This window comes from Pristiophorus japonicus, chromosome 5 (assembly GCF_044704955.1).
Source record: "Pristiophorus japonicus isolate sPriJap1 chromosome 5, sPriJap1.hap1, whole genome shotgun sequence".
Classification (NCBI taxonomy): Eukaryota; Metazoa; Chordata; class Chondrichthyes; family Pristiophoridae; genus Pristiophorus; species Pristiophorus japonicus.
Window position 1 is genome coordinate 23,612,375 of NC_091981.1, and position 20,227 is coordinate 23,632,601.

The 20,227-nt window shown below is 42.6% G+C and overlaps 1 protein-coding gene across 1 annotated transcript in view; it reads left to right on the forward strand.

Annotated features, from left to right (window-relative positions):
- Positions 1-12,219: 12,219 nt before the first annotated feature.
- The window catches only part of LOC139264246 (regulation of nuclear pre-mRNA domain-containing protein 1B-like), a 49,892-nt gene continuing 41,884 nt past the window's right edge, over positions 12,220-20,227 (forward strand). Inside the window, exons 1-4 of the mRNA XM_070880404.1 lie at positions 12,220-12,322; positions 12,431-12,528; positions 18,989-19,115; positions 19,235-19,410. Of these exons, the coding sequence (XP_070736505.1) occupies positions 12,277-12,322; positions 12,431-12,528; positions 18,989-19,115; positions 19,235-19,410 (447 nt within the window). The 5' untranslated portion in view covers positions 12,220-12,276. The remainder of the gene's footprint in view (positions 12,323-12,430; positions 12,529-18,988; positions 19,116-19,234; positions 19,411-20,227) is intronic.

The window sequence follows — 20,227 nt, forward strand, 5'->3', positions numbered from 1 at the left end:
CTACACCATTCTCAACACCAGAGGCAAATAAGCTTCCACAGCCACCTGATCTACATTATTCCCACAGGCGTTGTGCAGTTAGGGTGTGCAAGAGCTCGGTAAATTATGCAAGTCATAACTTGTGTGATTTCTTTTTAAAAATGATCTCTTTCTGTATGAACTTGCCTGAATTATACACCACATTCATAAAATATGAATGGCCTACGTGTATAATAGGTTCTCAAAATATACATGAGAATATTAAAATATTTGATTTGGCTTAAATATTGCGTGGGTGGCAATAGCATGCAAAGACATTTAGGTGTAAAGCAAAAGTTGTTTCTGTTTTTTAGTGACAAAGCAATCTATGTTGAAACTAAAGAAGGAGAAAGGATGGACTAAAGTTCAATGGAATTAAATGGGGAAAACACAGTTAAAAGAAAGAGAATTTGAATTTATATCACTCCTTTCATGACTTCGGAACATTCAAAGGTGCTTTACCGGCAACAAACTACTTTTGAAGTGTAGTTATTGTTGTAATCGAAAGTGAGAACTTGCATTTATATAGCACCTTTCACGACCTCAGGACGTCCCGAAGCCAATTAAATACTTAAAAGTGTAGTCAGTATTGTAACGTAGGAAACTCGGCAACCACTTTGAGCATAGCAAGCTCCCACAATGCAATGAGATCTGTGTTTTTTTAAAGTGAAGTTGGTTGAGGGATAAATACTGGCCAGGTTTCCGGGAGAGCTCCCCTGCTCGTTTTTGCCTCGTGAAGAACCATGGGATCTTTTCCATCCACATGAGAGGGCCGGCAGGGCCTTGAATTAGCATCTTATCCGATAGATGGCGCCTCTAATAATGCAGCACTCCCTTAGTATTGCATTAAGGTGTCAGCCTAGATTATGGGCTCAAGTCTCTCGAGTGGGACTTGAACCTACAACCTTCTGACTCGGAGGTGAGAGTGCTACCCACTGAGCCAATGTAGGGAACCACAGCAGCCAAATTTCACACTGGAAGCTCAATGAGATAAATGACCAGATAATGAGTTTTTAGTGATACAGGTAGTTGGCAGATAGATGTTGGCCAAGTCACTGAGACAGTAGATGGGACTTTGGTTTAATGCTTTATCGGAAATATGGCACTCTCATTATCATAGGCAGTCCCTCGAAATCGAGGAAGGCTTGCTTCCACTCTAAAAGTGAGTTCTTCGGTTACTGAACAGTCCAATACAGGAATTACAGTCTCTGTCACAGGTGGGACAGACAGTTGTTGAGGGAAAGGGTGGGTGGGACTGGTCTGCCACACGCTCCTTCCGCTGCCTGCGCTTGCTTTCTGCATGCTCTCACCGATGCTCAGCTCCCTCCCGGATGCACTTCTTTCACTTAGGGCTGTCTTTGGCCAGGGACTTCCAGGTGTCTGGGGATGTTGTATTTTATCAAGGAGGTTTTGAGGGTATCCTTGAAATGTTTCCTCTGCCCATCTGGGCTCACTTGCCGTGTAGGAGTTCCGAGTAGAGTGCTTGCTTTGGGAGTCTCATGTCGGGCATGCAAACAACGTGGCCCGCCCAACAGAGCTGGTCGTGTGTGGTCAGTGCTTTGATGCTGGGGATGTTGGCCTGATCGAGGACACTAACGTTGGTGCATCTGTCCTCCCAGGGGATTTGCAGGATCTTGCGGAGACATCATTGGTGATATTTCTCCAGCGATTTGAGGTGTCTACTGTATATGGTCCACGTCTCTGAGCCATATAGGAGGGCAGGTATCATTACAGCCCTGTAGACCATAAGCTTGGTGCCAGATTTGAGGGCCTGATCTTCGAACGCTCTCTTCCTCAGGCGGCCGAAGGCAGTGACAATGTAGTTCTCCCTTGTCTTTGTACTACTTCAATCTCTTGAGGCAGAGCAAATAAACATGGTAAAATAAGGTGAAACAGTTTGTTAAGCTGCTTGATTTCATGTAAGTAAACATACCGAGCACTGAGCAGCCATTATGACCAGAATCACTTAATTCAGTCCATATGACTTATCTTCACGTAATAATATAAAATAAAGAAAATGCCACAGTTCCACACATAAGTGAGTCATCTCACTATTCCTCCTCCATTTCTGAGCCTGCCTAAACCTTTGTTTAAAAGCCTGAATGCTTTTGCAGCCTCCCTGTTTCGTAGAGCCTTTTACCCTCTGCCCCTGTCTTTCTCTCTCTCCCTTTTGCGGACCAGGATCAAAAAGCTTTCAACACCATGCGGCAAGATAGTTTACCGACATCAGTGGTTCTCGAACTTTTTAGGTTGAAAGACCCTTTTTCAAATCGATTAGTAATCACAGACCCCCCCACCCTCAACATCTAAATTTTAAAGTGCTGCGGGTAAAGAGTGTTTTGATGCTTTTAAGAAAACAATGCGATGGCTGTACCTGCTTCTCACCAATTCTGGGTCAGCAGATGGCCACTATTAGCCACTTAGTGCTGGACAATTTTTAACGCCGTCAGCAGGCTGGCCAAGGCGAGTGAGGGCACGAGCACATGCTGGGATACTGCTGGACTGTCCCTACTGGCATCCTCTGTAACAACGGTATGTGTTTGCGTGAACATGTTTAGGCCCGTGTGTGAAGGGCCCCTGGAAGGCGCTCTGATCACTTGTCGGGAGAATGGCGCAGGGCTGCGGCGTCAGGGAGAGGATTCGGCTCGACCCGCTGGGAATGCTCGTTGTCAAATGAGTGAGAGCTGTGGGCTTGTGACGAGGCGGGCCCAGCCATTGAGAATAACTCGCAAGAACTGGATCGGTGTCAGTTTTTCAAGAGCTGACTTGCAATTAGCTTCAGCTGCGGACCCCCTGGAAAGACTCCCAGAAGTCCGCAGACCCCAGTTTGAGAAACACTGACCGAGACAAACTAATATAGCCTTTTGTTTAGTTTCTGGGGAAGCGATTCCTGTTTAGCATTTTAAGCACCTTTTGTATCAATGCCTTCTTTTGAACATTTTGCTTACAAAAACCCAACATTAAAACTAACTCTTAATTTTAAATCTTAAAAATGGCCATGAAATTCTGATACATGACTAAAGAAAATAGCAGAAGGTGCAAGGCAATGCAAAAAATATTCCATCACTATAACAGCAAGAGGAAGTCAAAAGCCTGAAAGGACCCATGTGGAGTTGAACGTCAAGATGATTGAGATTAGTAAACTTACAAAAGACTACTTAGTGGAGCTTTTATTGGGAACGATAATAATATACAGTCAATGTCAAAGGCACATATTTTTGGTGCTCCAAGAAGGATGACTGAGAAATACCTGGCAATTACAGATACATTAGCCTCACTTCAATTAGAAAACAAATGAAATCAATAACAAAGCTGACTGGAAGGGTATCCATGAAAACACCCAACAAACATAACTTCAGACTGGATGGATTGTACAACTTACAGCCCAGGTTAATGGAGGGGAAAAAGCCATCTGACATGGTCTGCCTGGATGTTCAAAAGACCAGTGCCACAGGAGACAACATTTACAAACTCAATTCAGTGGGTATTAAGGGCAGTGGATTTGAGTTAGAAGTTGTGGGACTTTTTAAAAAAAAAAAAAAAATTACTGTCAAGATGTGCATTGCAGGAATAGGCTGAATTTATTGCCCATCCTTAGTTGCCCTGCTATGTGGTTGTGTTGGACCTTCTGTAGTTTTATTTAACAACTAAGTGGTTTGCTGGGCTATTTTGGAGAGCATTAAGAGTCAACCACATATTGTGGGACCGGAGTCCTGTATAAGCCAGACTGGGTAGGGTTGCAGGTTTCCTTAAGCACGTGCCATTTGTGCGTTTACAACAATCCTAGCGCAAGATAATTAAACAATTTGCAGATAACAGCAAGGTGAGGGTAACCATGAATTCTGGAGGCAGCCGGGATCTCTCAAAGAAGGGTTGATGCTGTTTATATTTGGACTGATCAGTTGGGTTAATGAACGTCAATGCAAGAAAATGCAAGTTATTGAATACTGGAAGGAAAAAGAGACACATTTACTAAATGGGTGGGTTAAAACCCACATGTCCCCATACAGGACACACAGAAAGTTAGTATGCAGGTGCAGTAAGCAATTAGGAAGGCAAAATAGCATGTTGGCCTTTACTGCAAAGGGGTTTGAGTACAAGAGTAAGGAAGTCTTACTACAATTGTACAGGGCCTTGGCGAGACCACACCTGGAATACTGTGCACGTTTACGTTCTCCTTGTCTGAGGAAGGACTTAGAAGCAGTGTAATGAAGGTTCACTCGATTGATCCCTGGGATGAGAAGGTTGTCCTATGAGAAGCGATTGAGTAGTTTTGCCCGATGCTCTATGGAGTTTAGAAGAATGGGAAGTGATCTCATTGAAAGATACAAGATTTTGAGGGGGACTCCCCCTCAATAGCAAGAACATCCTTCCTCAGATTAGGAGACCAAAACTGAACACCATATTCCAGGTGAGGCCTCACCAAGGCCCTGTACAATTGCAGTAAGACCTCCCTGCTCCTATACTCAAATCCCCTAGCTATGAAGGCCAACATGCCATTTGCCGCCTTCACCACCTGCTGTACCTGCATGCCAACTTTCAATGACTGGTGAACCCATGACATCGAAGTTCTCGTTGCACAATTTCCCTTTTCCTAATCTGCCACCATTCAGATAATACTCTGCCCTCGTGTTTCTGCCACCAAAGTGGATAACCTCACATTTATCCACATTATACTGCATCTGCCATGCATTTGCCCACTCACCCAACCTGTCCAAATCACCCTGCAGCCTCTTAGCATCCTCCTCACAGCTCACACCACCACCCAGTTTAGTATCATCTGCAAACTTGGAGATATTACACTCAATTCCTTCATCCAAATCATTAATGTATAATGTAAAGAGCTGGGGTCCCAACACTCAGCCCTGTGGCACTCCACTAGTCACTGCCTCCCATTCCGAAAAGGACCCGTTTATCCCGACTCTCTGCTTCCTGTCTGCCAACCAATTCTCTATCCACACCGGTACATTACCCCCAATACCATGTGCTTTGATTTTGCACACCAATCTCTTATGTGGGACCTTGTCAAATGCCTTTTGAAAGTCCAAGTACACCACATCCACTGGTTCTCCCTTGTCCACTCTGCTAGTTACATCCTCAAAAAATTCCAGTAGATTTGTCAAGTATGATTTCCCTTTCACAAATCCATGCTGACTTGGACCGATCCTGTCACTGCTCTCCAAATGCGCTGCTATTTCATCCTTAATAATTGACTCCAACATTTTCCCCACTACTGATGTCAGGCTAACCGGTCTATAATTACCCATTTTTCCTCCCTCCTTTTTTATAAAGTGGTGTTACATTTGCTACCCTCCAGTCCATAGGAACTGATCCAGAGTCGATAGACTGTTGGAAAATGATCACCAATGCATCCACTATTTTTAGGGCCACCTCCTTAAGTACTCTGGGATGCAGACCATCAGGCCCCGGGGATTTATCGGCCTTCAATCCCATCAATTTCCCCAACAAAATTTCCCGCCTAATAAGGATATCTGTCAGTTCCTCCTTCTTACTAGACCCTCGGTCCCCTAGTGCATCCGGAAGGTCATTTGTGTCTTCCTTCGTGAAGACAGAACCAAAGTATTTGTTCAATTGGTCTGCCATTTCTTTGTTCCCCATTATTAATTCACCTGAGTCCGACTGCAAGGAACCTACGTTTGTCTTCACTAATCTTTTTCTCTTCACATATCTATAGAAGCTTTTGCAGCTTTTTATGTTCTCGGCAAGCTTCCTCTCGTACTCTATTTTTCCCCCCTCCTAATTAACCCTTTTGTCCTCCTCTGCTGAATTCTAAATTTCTCCCAGTCCTCAGGTTTGCTGCTTTTTCTGGCCAATTTATATGCCTCTTCCTTGGATCGAACACTATCCTTAATTTCCCTTGTTAGCCACGATTGAGCCATCTTCCCTGTTTTATTTTTACTCCAGACAGGGATGTACAACTGTTGAAGTTCATCCATGTGATCTATATATGTCTGCCATTGCCTATCCACCGTCAACCCTTTAAGTATCATTTGCCAGTCTATTCTAGCCAATTCGCGCCTTATGCCGTCGAAGTTAGCTTTCCTTAAGTTTAGGACCCTAGTCTCAGAATTAACTGTGTCACTCTCCATCTTAATAAAGAATTCTACCATATTATGGTCACTCTCCCCCCAAGGGGCCTCGCACAACAAAATTGCTAATTAGTCCCTTCTCGTTATACATCACCCAGTCTAGGATGGCCAGCTCTCTGGTTGGTTCCTCGACATATTGGTCAAGAAAACCATCTCTAATACACTCCAGGAAATCCTCCTCCACCGCATTGCTGCCAGTTTGGTTAGCCCAATCTATATGTAAATTAAAGTCGCCCAGGATAACTGCTGTACCTTTATTGCACACATCCCTTATTTCTTGTTTGATGCTGTCCCCAACCTCGCTACTACTGTTTGGTGGCCTGTACACAACTCCCACCAGCGTTTTCTGCCCTTTGGTATTCCACAGCTCCACCCATACCGATTCCACATCATCCAAGCCAATGTCTTTCCTTACTATTGCATTAATTTCCTCTTTAACCAGCAACGCCACCCCGCCTCCTTTTCCTATCTGTCTAATCTTCCTAAATGCTGAATACCCCTGGATGTTGGAGTTCCCAGCCTTGGTCACCCTGGAGCCAAGTCTCCGTGATGCTATCTGCGCAGTTAATTCATCCACCTTATTCCGAATACTCCTCGCATTGAGGCACAGAGCCTTCAGGCTTGTCTTTTTAACACACTTTGACCCTTTAGAATTCTGCTGTAAAGTGGCCCTTTTTGTTTTTTGCCTTGGGTTTCTTTGCCCTCCACTTTTACTCTTTTCCTTTCTATTTTTTGCTTCTGTCTCCATTTTATTCCCCTCTGTCTCCCTGCATAGGTTCCCATCCCCCTGCCATATTAGCTTAACTCCTCCCAAACAGCACTAGCAAACACACCCCCTCGGACATTGGTTCCGGCCCTGCCCAGGTGCAGACCGTCAGGTTTGTACTGGTCCCACCTCCCCCAGAACCGGTTCCAATGTCCCAGGAATTTGAATCCCTCCCTTCTGCAGCACTGCTCAAGCCTTAAGTATTCATCTGAGCTATCCTGCAATTCCTACTCTGACTAGCACGTGGCACTGGTAGCAATCCTGAGATTACTTCTTTTGAGGTCCTACTTTTTAATTTAACTCCTAGCTCCTTAAATTCATCTTGTAGGACCTCATCCCATTTTTTACCGATATTGTTGGTACCTATGTGTACCACGACAACTGGCTGTTCACCCTCCCTTTTCAGAATGTCCTGCACCCGCTCCGAGACATCCTTGACCCTTGCACCAGGGAGGCAACATACCATCCTGGAGTCTCGGTTGCGGCCGCAGAAACGCCTATCTATTCCCCTTACAATTGAATCCCCTACCACTATTGCTCTCCCACTCTTTTTCCTGCCCTCCCGTGCAGCAGAGCCAGCCATGGTGCCATGAACCTGGCTGCTGCTGCTCTCCCCTGATGAGTCATCCCCCCCCCCCCCCCCCCCCCCCCCCCAACAGTACTCAAAGCGGTGTATCTGTTTTGCAGGGGGATGACTGCAGGGGACCCCTGCACTACCTTCCTTGCACTGCTCTTCCTGTTGGTCTTCCATTCCCTATGTAGCTATGGACCCGTTACCTGTGGTAAGACCAACTCACTAAATGTGCTATTCACATCATTCTCAGCATCGTGCATGCTCCAGAGTGAACCCACCCGCAGCTCCAGTTCTGCAACACGGTTAGTTAGGAGCTGGAGGCGGATACGCTTCCCGCACACCGGAGGCGTCCCTGATTGCCCACATGGTACAGGAGGAGCATAACACGTGTCCGAGCTCTCCTGCCATGACTTAACCCCTAGATTAACTTAATTTGGCAACAACAATGCTAAAGGTTACTTACTGAAATAGAAAAGAAAAAGAAAAGCTACTTACCAATCACCAGCCAATCACGTACCCCCTTGGCTGTGATGTCACCTTTCGACTTCTTTCTACTTTTTTGCCTTCTCACCCCGCTGCAGCTGCACAAGCACACCTCTCCAACGCACTCACCGACCTGCCGCCGCGTTGGGCCTTTTATAGGCCTGCCTCAGCGATCTCCCGCCTCTCCAACGCATTTCTGACTTAGTGAACTGGGTTATATTGCCAGATCAATTGAGTTCCAATCCCCCAGTGGTCATGCTGAAATTGTACAGTGAACATAACATAAGAACGTAAGAACTAGGAACAGGAGTAGGCCATCTAGCCCCTCGAGCCTGTTCCGCCATTCAACAAGATCATGGCTGATCTGGCCATGGACTCAGCTCCACTTACCCGCCCGCTCCCCGTAACCCTTAATTCCCTTATTGGTTAAAAATCTATCTATCTGTGACTTGAATACATTCAATGAGCTAGCCTCAACTGCTTCCTTGGGCAGAGAATTCCACAGATTCACAACCCTCTGGGAGAAGAAATTCCTTCTCAACTCAGTTTTAAATTGGCTCCCCCGTATTTTGAGGCTGTGCCCCCTAGTTCTAGTCTCCCCGACCAGTGGAAACAACCTCTCTGCCTCTATCTTATCTATCCCTTTCATGATTTTAAATGTTTCTATAAGATCACCCCTCATCCTTCTGAACTCCAACGAGCAAAGACCCAGTCTACTCAATCTATCATCATAAGGTAACCCCCTCATCTCCGGAATCAGTCTAGTAAATCGTCTCTGTACCCCCTCCAAAGCTAGTATATCCTTCCTTAAGTAAGGTGACCAAAACTGCACGCAATACTCCAGGTGCGGCCTCACCAATACCCTGTATAGTTGCAGCAGGACTTCCCTGCTTTTGTACTCCATCCCTCTCGCAATGAAGGCCAACATTCCATTCGCCTTCCTGATTACCTTCTGCACCTGCAAACTAACTTTTTGGGATTCATGCACAAGGACCCCCCAGGTCCCTCTTCACCTCAGCATGTTGTAATTTCTCCCATTCAAATAATATTCCCTTTTACTGTTTTTTTTCTCCCCCAAGGTGGATGACCTCACACTTTCCGACATTGTATTCCATCTGCCAAAACTTAGCCCATTCGCTTAACCTATCCAAATCTCTTTGCAGCCTCTCTGTGTCGTCTACACAACCCGTTTTCCCACTAATCTTTGTGTCATCTGCAAATTTTGTTACACTACACTCTGTCCCCTCTTCCAGGTCATCTATGTATATTGTAAACAGTTGTGGTCCCAGCACCGATCCTTGTGGCACACCACTAACCACTGATTTCCAACCCGGAAAGGACCCATTTATCCCGACTCTCTGCTTTCTGTTCGCCAGCCAATTCTCTATCCAAGCTAATACATTTCCGCTGACTCCGCGTACCTCTATCTTCTACAGTAACCTTTTGTGTGGCACCTTATCGAATGCCTTTTGGAAATCTAAATACACCACATCCATCGGTATACCTCTATCCACCATGCTCGTTATATCCTCAAAGAATTCCAGTAATTAGTTAAACATGATTTCCCCTTCATGAATCCATGCTGCGTCTGCTTGATTGCACTATTCCTATCTATATGTCCCGCTATTTCTTCCTTAATGATAGTTTCAAGCATTTTCCCCACTACAGATGTTAAACTAACCGGCCTATAGTTACCTGCCTTTTGTCTGCCCCCTTTTTTTAAACAGAGGCTTTACATTAGCTGCTTTCCAATCTGCTGCTACCTCCCCAGCGTCCAGAGAATTTTGGTAGATTATAACGAATGCATCTGCTATAACTTCCGCCATCTCTTTTACTACCCTGGGATGCATTTCATCAGGACCAGGGGACTTGTCTACCTTGAGTCCCATTAGCCTGTCCAGCACTACCCCCCTAGTGATAGTGATTGTCTCAAGGTCCTCCCTTCCCACATTCCTGTGACCAGCAATTTCTGGCATGGTTTCTGTGTCTTCCACTGTGAAGGCCGAAGCAAAATAATTGTTTAAGGTCTCAGCCATTTCTACATTTCCCATTATTAAATCCCCTTCTCATCCTCTAAGGGACCAACATTTACATTAGTCACTCTTTTCCATTTTATATATCTGTAAAAGCTTTTACTATCTGTTTTTATGTTTTGCGCAAGTTTACCTTCATAATCTATCTTTCCTTTATTGCTTTTTTAGTCATTATTTGCTGTTGTTTAAAATTTTCCCAATCTTCTAGTTTCCCACTAACCTTGGCCACCTTATACACATTGGTCTTTAATTTGATACTCTCCTTTATTTCCTTGGTTATCCACTGGTTATCCCTTCTCTTACCGCCCTTCTTTTTCACTGGAATATATTTTTGTTGCGCACTATGAAAGAGCTCCTTAAAAGTCCTCCACTGTTCCTCAATTGTTCCAACGTTTAGTCTGTGTTTCCAGTCTACTTTAGCCAACTCTGCCCTCATCCCACTGTAGTCCCCTTTGTTTAAGCATAGTACGCTCGTTTCTGACACAACTTGCTCACCCTCAATCTGTATTACAAATTCAACCATACTGTGATCACTCATTCTGAGAAGATCTTTTACTAGGAGATCGTTTATTTTTCCTGTCTCATTACACAGGACCAGATCTAAGATAGCTTGCTCCCTTGTAGGTTCTGTAACTTACTGTTCTAAGAAACAATCCCGTATGCATTCTATGAATTCCTCCTCCAGGCTACCCCGTGCGATTTGATTTGACCAATCGATATGTAGGTTAAAATCCCCCATGACTACTGCCGTTCCTTTTTCACATGCCTCCATTATTCCTTTGATTATTGCCCGCCCCACTGTGAAATTATTATTTGGGGGCCTATAAACTACGCCCACCAGTGACTTTTTCCCCTTACTATCTCTAATCTCCACCCACAATGTTCAACATTTTGTTCATTCGAGCCAATATCTTCTCTCACAACTGCCCTGATATCATCCTTTATTAACAGAGCTACCCCACCTCCTTTCCCTTCTTGTCTATCTTTCCGAACAGTGCTCTCTGTTCAGGCCATACCTGGAGGACTGTTAAAGGTTGGTCACTGCAAAATAAAGTAGGCATCTAAAGAAAGAAAGACTTGCATTTATATAGCACCTTTCGTGACCTCAGGACATCCCAAAGCGCTTTACATCCAATTAAGTACTTTTGAAGTGTCCTCACTGTTGTGGGAAATGCAACAGCCAATTTGTGCACAAACAGCAATGTGGTAATGACCAGATCATCTGTTAACTTTTGGGATGTTGGTTGAGAGATAAATATTGACCAAGTCACTGGGGAGAACTCCCTTGTTCTTCGAAATAGTGTGATATGGATCTTTTTATGACTGCATGAGAGGGCAGATAGGGCCTTGATTTAACATCTCATTTGAAAGATGGCACTTCTCACAGTGCAGCACTCAGCACTGCATTGGTGTCAGCCTAGATGATGTACTCCAGTTTCTGGAGTGGAACTTGAACCCACTAGCTTCTGACCTGGAGGCTAGCCACTGAGTCAAGGCTGACACCACAGGATGGTGTAGAGGAGAGCAAAAAACTCTAGTGTTAGAGGGTGAAGCTGTGACAAACGATTAGATGAATCTGATGATAACTGCAAGAAACGCTTAGCTCTTCAGTCTTGAAAAGTGATGTCTTAAGAAAGAACTGTACTTAAAGATACTTAAAAGGCCAGAAAGTGACAATGTTCTGAAATTTGTGGGAACATCAAGACGAGAGCAGAATTATGAAGGGCATGTATAGGACAAATGTCAACAAGTATTTCTTTAATGGTAATCAGTGGCTAAAAGGGGTTCAAGGAGCGATGGTTAAGGCTGGGCACTGCACTGATTTAAGAAACTGGTAGATGTTACACCCGGGAGACAAATTGTATCCTGAAGGACGCGATCAAATGGGCTGAATGGTGCTTTTTTTTTCCCCTCTATCTGTTACATCTATATCTTAATCCTAACAAATAATGTTGGTGCTAATATGTTCTAAACAAACTGGTCATTGACGTTATGCGACCTGTTTTGTGATGGAGGGGAATAGCAAGAGTTGCTTCAGTTAAAATTTAAAGGTTTTAAAAAATACTCTTACAAATGTGTGATTCCCTAATTGACCATAACCCAGTGAAATAGAGATGTTCAGGCCAATTTTGTTACTGCTTCACAGTACACCTTAGTGAATTGGGCATCGGTTTGTGTCCCTTTGGAGATTAAATTGTCTCTAATCTGGCATTGCTTTTCTTGCTTGGCAGTGAATCTGATGAGAACTGCAAGAAGCACTTAGAAAGAGTGTTAGCTATTTGGCAAGAGAGGATGGTATACGAAAGCAACTTCATCGACCAACTGAAGCAGATTATTTGTAAGTATAAATACATAGACCTCAGCAGCTGAAGGCTCAATCACTTTTTTTTTAAAACCTATTGACTTATGAAAGTAAATTCAATTTTTTCTTTTGCTGCCTGTAAAGCAACAGAAAAAAAGGCAAAGAAACGGACCTTTGAACAAATACAGGAGGAAGAAGACGACGACTATCTCTCCAACAGTACTCCTAAAGAACCACCAGAGGTAGTGCCAGGTTATTTAATAGGAAGTAATGACCATTGCATGTAGCTATGTACACCTGATAAAATCCAATAACAGGTTTCAACTGAACTCTTAAGATTAGAACTCAAGGTTGTAATCTCTCTCTGGGATTGGGTTCCAGCTGATTTAAATTGAAATAATGTATGGATTTATTACTTTGGGATTTGATTCTGTTTTGGGTTAGTTTCCCTGCAGGCAGTGGTGAGGATGCCATCCTTTAGTGCTTTTTGTGTCGTTGCAGGATGAACGCCTTGCAGGAGAGGATTGCCAGTTGTGATGTCATGACTGCAGGTTTGTCACACAATAATTTGCAGGTCATTACCGGGAAATTCTGTGTCCAGTTCATAATAGTACACCGGCTGGCCCAATATTCAATAGAGCTGGTAACAATATTCTTATTACCATCTAAAGCCTTTGTGACTTTTTCAGTGGAAGCTGTATTTCTGAATCAAGTATTTTTTGTGTGCGTACTTGAAACTTGCACTCTTGCCTGCATTTCACGGCACTGTGAAATGGGGGAGGAATATTAAAAGCAACTGGGCCGGAGACGGATCTGATTGCTTGCATGCCTGTTTCACTAGCGAACACCAAGACAAACCTTTTTGTTTCAACCCCTGTGAACTGAAGTTTCTAAAAATGGTATACGGGCTATTGTTAAGGGTTTAACAATTTAACACAATTACAAAATAGAACTACTGCAATGGGAAATAGCAGTGACTTGTAGTTAGAATTGTGGAATTGCTGCCATGCTGTATTATCCACCCTCATTTTCCTGTGGCAGTATTGAGCATTAATGATGATGAATTAGAATGCATTCCCATGAGTTCCTAGGAGGTGTAAATCAGTCCGGGTTCACGTTCTTATCACCATTCAGCAGCAACGGGCAGTGCAACATATCTACAATGCCTGACGTGTGAACTTTGGGCAATGACGAGATCAGGCTTGACTCTGATACCCGATGTTGAACAGTCTAACACTTGCTATCGAGGCTCAGACTGGAGTAACAATCACTTGGGGGAAGTGTTGGAGAGCATCTGGTGTCTACAGAATTGTATCACAGCAAGGAGTATGTACCTTCAGGAGAGAAGCGAAGTGGAGAGGCTTGACAAAAAGCAAAGCAATGAATGGCAGCGAGATGCTCAAACCTATTGTGCAAGGAAAAAGTGCAAGGCTCTATGAATTGCTTATCCCTTGAAGGATTGCCATGTTAACATTATGAGTAACCAGTACTTGAAGCCTAGAATATCTCCATTTTGTGAATGAGGAACTGAAGTAGGTGTGTCCCAATGATGTCAGTAATAGGAATGCCCAAGAACCATGCCCTACAACCTAGCTTTGATGTGAACTTAGTTTGTCTATTTCCAAACTAGCTGTGGCATTCGCTTTTGTAAACTCAGTCCTCGCTACATTTCTGAAAGCTCTGCAGGGATGAAGTTCTTTAATTCATGCATGATCATGTATTTCTCAAGATGAGACTTTTTTTTACGTTAATTGGCTTTGTTAGTATAAAGAAAATCATGTATTTGAGACTAGTGATTGTGCATCTATTTTAAAAACAATTACAGTGCGAGCAGCTTTGAGCAGTTGACAAAATGTTTGTAAGAAGAATTTGCTTCTAAAAGTAGAGGGTACAGAATGTTCCTTGATTGAATTTTAGTGCTGAGTTAGATTATCTCAGCTAGAACAGCAATTTGGATGCTGCAATTGGTCTCAGCACCCTGGACTCGGGAGGAGGAATAATCTTAGCCGGGTTTCCTGCTCTTCATTGCTGTGCAGTAACATTTGTTTGGAAGGTGTCCATGGCTGGGCATAAAGTGGAGGAGCAGGGTTGGGCTTTCTGGTAGTGATCTTCACAGTTAATCATTTACTGACATTATCCATGCTCACACAGTAAGAATGGGCAAGAACATGGCAAATAGAATATAATGTGGAGAAATGTGACGCTATCCACTTTGGTAAGAAAAATAGAAAAACAAAGTATTTTTTAATCGGTGAGAGATTGGGAAATGTTGGTGTTCAGAGGGACCTGGGTGTCCTTGTAAACATAAGAACATAAGAATTAGGAACAGGAATAGGTCATCTAGCCCCTCGAGCCTGCCCCGCCATTCAATAAGATCATGGCTGATCTGGTCGTGGACTCAGCTCCACTTATCTGCCCTCTCCACGTAACCCTTAATTCCCTTATTGGTTAAAAATCTATCTATCTTTGACTTGAAAACATTCAATGAGCTAGCCTCAACTGCCTCCTTGGGCAGAGAATTCCACAGATTCACAACCCTCTGGGAGAATAAATTTTTTCTCAACTCGGTTTTAAATTGGCTCCTCCGTATTTTGAGGCTGTGCCCCCTAGTTCTAGTCTCCCCCACCAATGGAAACAACCTCTCTGCCTCTATCTTGTCTATCCCTTTCATGATTTTAAATGTTTCTATAAGATCACCCCTTATCCTTCTGAACTCCAAGGAGTAAAGACCCAGTCTACTCAATCTATCATCATAAGGTAACCCCCTCATTTCTGGAATCAGCCTAGTGAATCGTCTCTGTACCCCTTCCAAAGCTAGTATATCCTTAAGTAAGGTGACCAAAACTGCATGCAGTACTCCAGGTGCGGCCTTACCAATACCTTATACTGTTGCAGCAAGACCTCCCTGCTTTTGTACTCCATCCCTTTCGCAATGAAGGCCAACATTCCATTTGCCTTCCTGATTACCTGCTGCACCTGCAAACTAACCTTTTGGGAATCAAATTTACAGCTCACCACACTGTTATTCCAAAGAGTTTCATGCACAAGGACCCCCAGGTCCCTTTGCACCACAGCATGTTGTAATTTCTCCCCATTCAAATAATATTCCCTTTTACTGTTTTTCTTTCCCAAGGTGGATGACCTCACACTTTCCCACATTGTATTCCATCTGCCAAACCTTAGCCCATTCGCTTAACCTATCCAAATTTCCTTGCAGTCTCTCTGTGTCCTCTACACAACCCGCTTTCCCACTAATCTTAGTGTCATCTGCAAATTTTGTTGCACTACACTCTGTCCCCTCTTCTCGGTCATCTATGTATATTGTAAACAGTTGTGGTCCCAGCACTGATCCCTGTGGCACACCACTAACCACTGATTTCCAATCGGAAAAGGACCCATTTATCCCGACTCTCTGCTTTCTGTTCGCCAGCCAATTCTCTATCCATGCTAATACATTTCCTCTGACTCCGCGTACCTTTATCTTCTGCAGTAACCTTTTGTGTGGCACCTTATCGAATGCCTTTTGGAAATCTAAATACACCACATCCATCGGTACACCTCTATCCACCATGCTCGTTATATCCTCAAAGAATTCCAGTAAGTTAGTTAAACGAATCACTGAAAGTTAACATGCAGGTACAGCAAGCAATTAAGAAAGCAAATGATATGTTGGCCTTTATTACAAGAGGATTTGAGTATAAGAGTAAAGATATCGTACTGCAATTATATAGGGCCCTGGTGAAACTGCACCTGGAGTATTGTGTACAGTATTGGTCGTCTGACCAGACGAAGGATATACTTGCCATAGAGGGAGTGCAATGAAGGTTCACGAGACTGATTCCTGGGATGGGGGGGATTGTATTATGAGGAGAGGTTGTGTGGACTGGGCCTATATTCTCTAGAGTTTAGAAGACTGAGAGGTGTTCCCATTGAAATATATAACGTTCTTCTAGGGCTTGACAGACAGGTAGTGCAGGGATGAGGATTCCCCTGGCTGGGTAGGTCTAGAACCAGGGGTCACAGTCTCAGAATAAGGTGTCGGCCATTTAGGACTGAAATGAGGAGCAACTTCTTAACTCAGAGGGTGGTGAATCTTTGGAATTCTCTACCCCAGAGCGCTGTGGAGGATCAGTCGTTGACTATATTCAAGGCTAAGATCGATAGATATTTGAATATTAAGGGAATCGAGGGATATGGGGATAGTGCAGGAAACTGGAGTTGAGGTAGAAGATCAGCCATGATCTCATTGAATGCTGGAGCAGTCTCGAGGGGCCAAATGGTCTACTCCTGCTCCTAATTCTTATGTTCTTAATGGTGCTTGTGGAAGCATACATCAGCAGAAAGTGTGAGAAAAGCTGAATCGGGCAAATGGATTTTACTTAATGAGGCTTCCCACGAATAAATATTGTAGACTGTTTATATTCACAGTAAAAGCTTTTGAGTTGGACCAGCACACAATCGTGGAATCCCTATTGTGTGTGCTACATGCTCTGCTACTTACTGGTCCACATTATTCGTGGTAAGGATTGGAGGGTTGATTGGCCCCCTGAAAGAGTGCAAATAGAGTTATCACAAATATAAACACTTTTACACTATCAACTTCCATCAAGTTAATAATTATATACTTTGCTATACATGCATATCTCAGGAGTCCGCAATGGTCTGTATTTTAAATCTGCGTTTATTTGTGACACGAACCATGAACTATTACATCAACAAATTTCATGAGACTCTTATTTGATTTAGGCTGAAAATTTCTGAATTTTGATCTCCTATATATACAAGAGTATTCTTTCTTTGCATGTATCTACCTTGGAGACAAATGTACTTGAAATAAAGAGCATGCAACATTGACTTAACCACAGATAAGTTGTCTGTTACCAGCTTAAAACATGTTTTTGTGTGAACCATTACCTTTGGGACTAGGTTCTGACAGAAAATACATTTGGGAATGGCTTTGAATTGTTTTTATCCCTGTATTTGTCTTGGTCCTTATTATTCAATATTTATTTATTTATTTTGAAGATTAATAAATTTGAGAAACAAATGACATTCTTTGGCTTTCTTCTCACTGGTCGAAGCTTGTGACAGGCATCTTTAAAGATATACTGTACTATGCAAATCTAATTACATGTACTGGCTGTAGAATTTCCCAGTAATGTACTGCAAGTTATTTCTCGACAAATGATGCACTAATGATACTGTCCTATGGTGTTGAGCTGTCATTCATCACTATGTAATGAAGTATCAAGGCAGTCATCTTCTGCATTGTTGTGTGCAAAATGTGCCCAAAACTGAATAAAACCACTGCATAAACTTGGAAGAATTCTAAAATCATAATCAAATCTGAGGTTCAGATGATGCCAAACTACAAAGATGTAAATGTAAACATAAACATGCCTCAATTTATAGCCACCGCCTGTACAATAACATCAGGTCTTGCTTTGCAAATACTTTCAGACGATCATTATTCTATTTGCAACAGACCTCTTCGACAATGCTACCCTATCTTTGAGAACTATACGCAATATTTTCTCTCTCCTTTCTGCTACCCACAAAGTAAATTGCATTTGAAGAGAAAATAAGTAATGCACGGTGCATGAGTATGTTATATTTAATGTATTTTTTAGTTCTCTGTTTTAGATTGTTGCTTACTCTAATGTTGCTTTGTGATGCAAACTATTAGTCAAAACCAATTGATCCTGTTACTGATAGAGGCCCCATTTGAAAGTTTGAAGAGTATCAGTGTTAATTGTCCAATCAATAAGTGTTTCTCAGTAAAATCAAAAAATGGATTTCAACACAGGAAGACAGTTTAGACTGTCGACAGTACATTTTACATTGCACATGGTAATGGAACCTGGAAGCGGTTTATTTTTCTTGTGTTGGGATAAAATATTTGTACATCTGTCTTATTGCTGTTACCCCTTTCTGGTCTGTCCCTCTAATTATAGCAGTCCTAATCTGACGTCTCAAATGACTTAGAATTCATAGTAAGGTTCAGTATCCAGTATAATGATGGGTATTAATGTGTTTTATTTTTCTGCCACTATCAAAAAAAGTGTGAATGTAAAGCTTCAAGTTTTCAAGTTAAATACCATAAGGTGGTATAAATGACCTAGTGAGACAGTGATGGAAAAAAAAAGTCCATTTGGATGTCACACTAGCTTAAGTTGCGAGCTGCCAGTTTGTTTTTTTGCTAAAATAAAATTTCGTAAATAATTTCTCTCTTGCCCCCCCCCCCCCCTTACTCATCAGAAATCATTTTTGTATATAAAAAAAAAAAAATCTTGGGTGTGCTGAAATCTGAGTACCGGCCAATATTACTCACTTGTTCAGCTCTCGTGTCCACATAAGCTTTGAGAGCAGCCAGTAGACAAGTTTATAGTACATCAACTTCTCTTGCAGAACTGTTTATATATTCACAATAAGAAAATTCTTGTTCTTTTCCCGGTTTGCTGATCGTACATATTGTGACCTTGTTGTACAGCACACTAGGCCCGATGCAGTGTGATTTTCAGTTTCCTACAAGTGCATGCGTGCTGTACTCCCACAACATTTCTTTGCACAAATATAAGCAGTTGTACCCTATATACACTTAACAAAGCTGTGCAGTCACCAAAGAGTGACAATATGAGTGCATATTGAAATCCAGGCAAGACCATCCTTCATCTCATTATCATTTTTTGTTTTGTGTATCAGACTGAGGATCTAATTAAATCATTGCAAGAGCTGGAAAATGCAGCTTCTGGTGATGCAGCCGTTCGACAGAAGATTGCATCATTGCCACCAGAGGTTCAAGATGTCTCTCTACTAGATAAAATAACAGGTAAGCAAAGACTTTACAAAGAATATCAAATGGCTTGCTTTGCAATTTTAAAATGAAGTAATAGTCGTGCAAATTTCTCACGTGAATATAATGTTACGTGCTTTATGATTCCAATTTAGACAAAGAGTCTGCAGATAGACTTTCCAAAACAGTGGACGAGGCCTGCATGCTCTTGGCAGACTACAATGGCAGACTGGCTGCAGAGCTGGAAGATCGCAAGCAGTTGGCACGTATGCTGGCTGATTACGTCCGTATTCAAAACGAAATCCTAGCAGAGAGAGAACGTAAACTGGAAGTGCGTAACTTCTTTTCACTTGTTACTTTTTTTGTTTTTAAAGCACTCCATATTTTTAGGAAGCTGGGGTAAGTACCAAACATTACTGCTTTTTTCTTTTCCCCCTCCACATTTGATTTTATTAACTATCCATAGCTTCTGTTACAGATGGTGGGCGTGGATATGCCACACATTGCTGGTCTTCAATCACTTGACAGTCTTCCGATTAAAGAAATAAACAAACCACAAAGAAACAATATGTGTTGTGTTCTCATTTTGAGCAGAATAGCTCGGGTACAGGCCCCATTATTATAATGAACACCTTTGGACCCAAAGGAAAATTGGCTTTGCAGTTGCAAGGCCTCTTTCAAGAAACGTGCATTCTAAAGAGGCAATAGGACTTTTACTTGACCACACAGACTATACATTAAAAAGGTATCAAATCTAATCTTGATGTTTGCTTACAGCCTTGTTTTCTCTAAGTTTCACACTTCTTTCTCCAATAAGACTGATTGAATCAATTGGAAAAGTTTAAAATTGAGATTGCTAGGTTTTTGTTAGCGAAGGGTGTTAAGGGGTATGGAACTAAAGCGGGTGAATGGAGTTAAGATACAGATCAGCCATGATCTAATTGAATGGCAGAAAAGGCTCGAGGGGCTGAATGGCCGACTCCTGTTCCTATGTGCACAGAGCAATTGTATTGTTGCTACTTCCCCTTACGCCACAATTTCTTTTTAATTAGCAAATCTGTGGACTTAAGGTTTTTTTTACAAACTGAAAATCTTCGTGAATTGTGTGTTGCAACATTTTTTTTGTGACTGGGGACCAGACTTCTGAA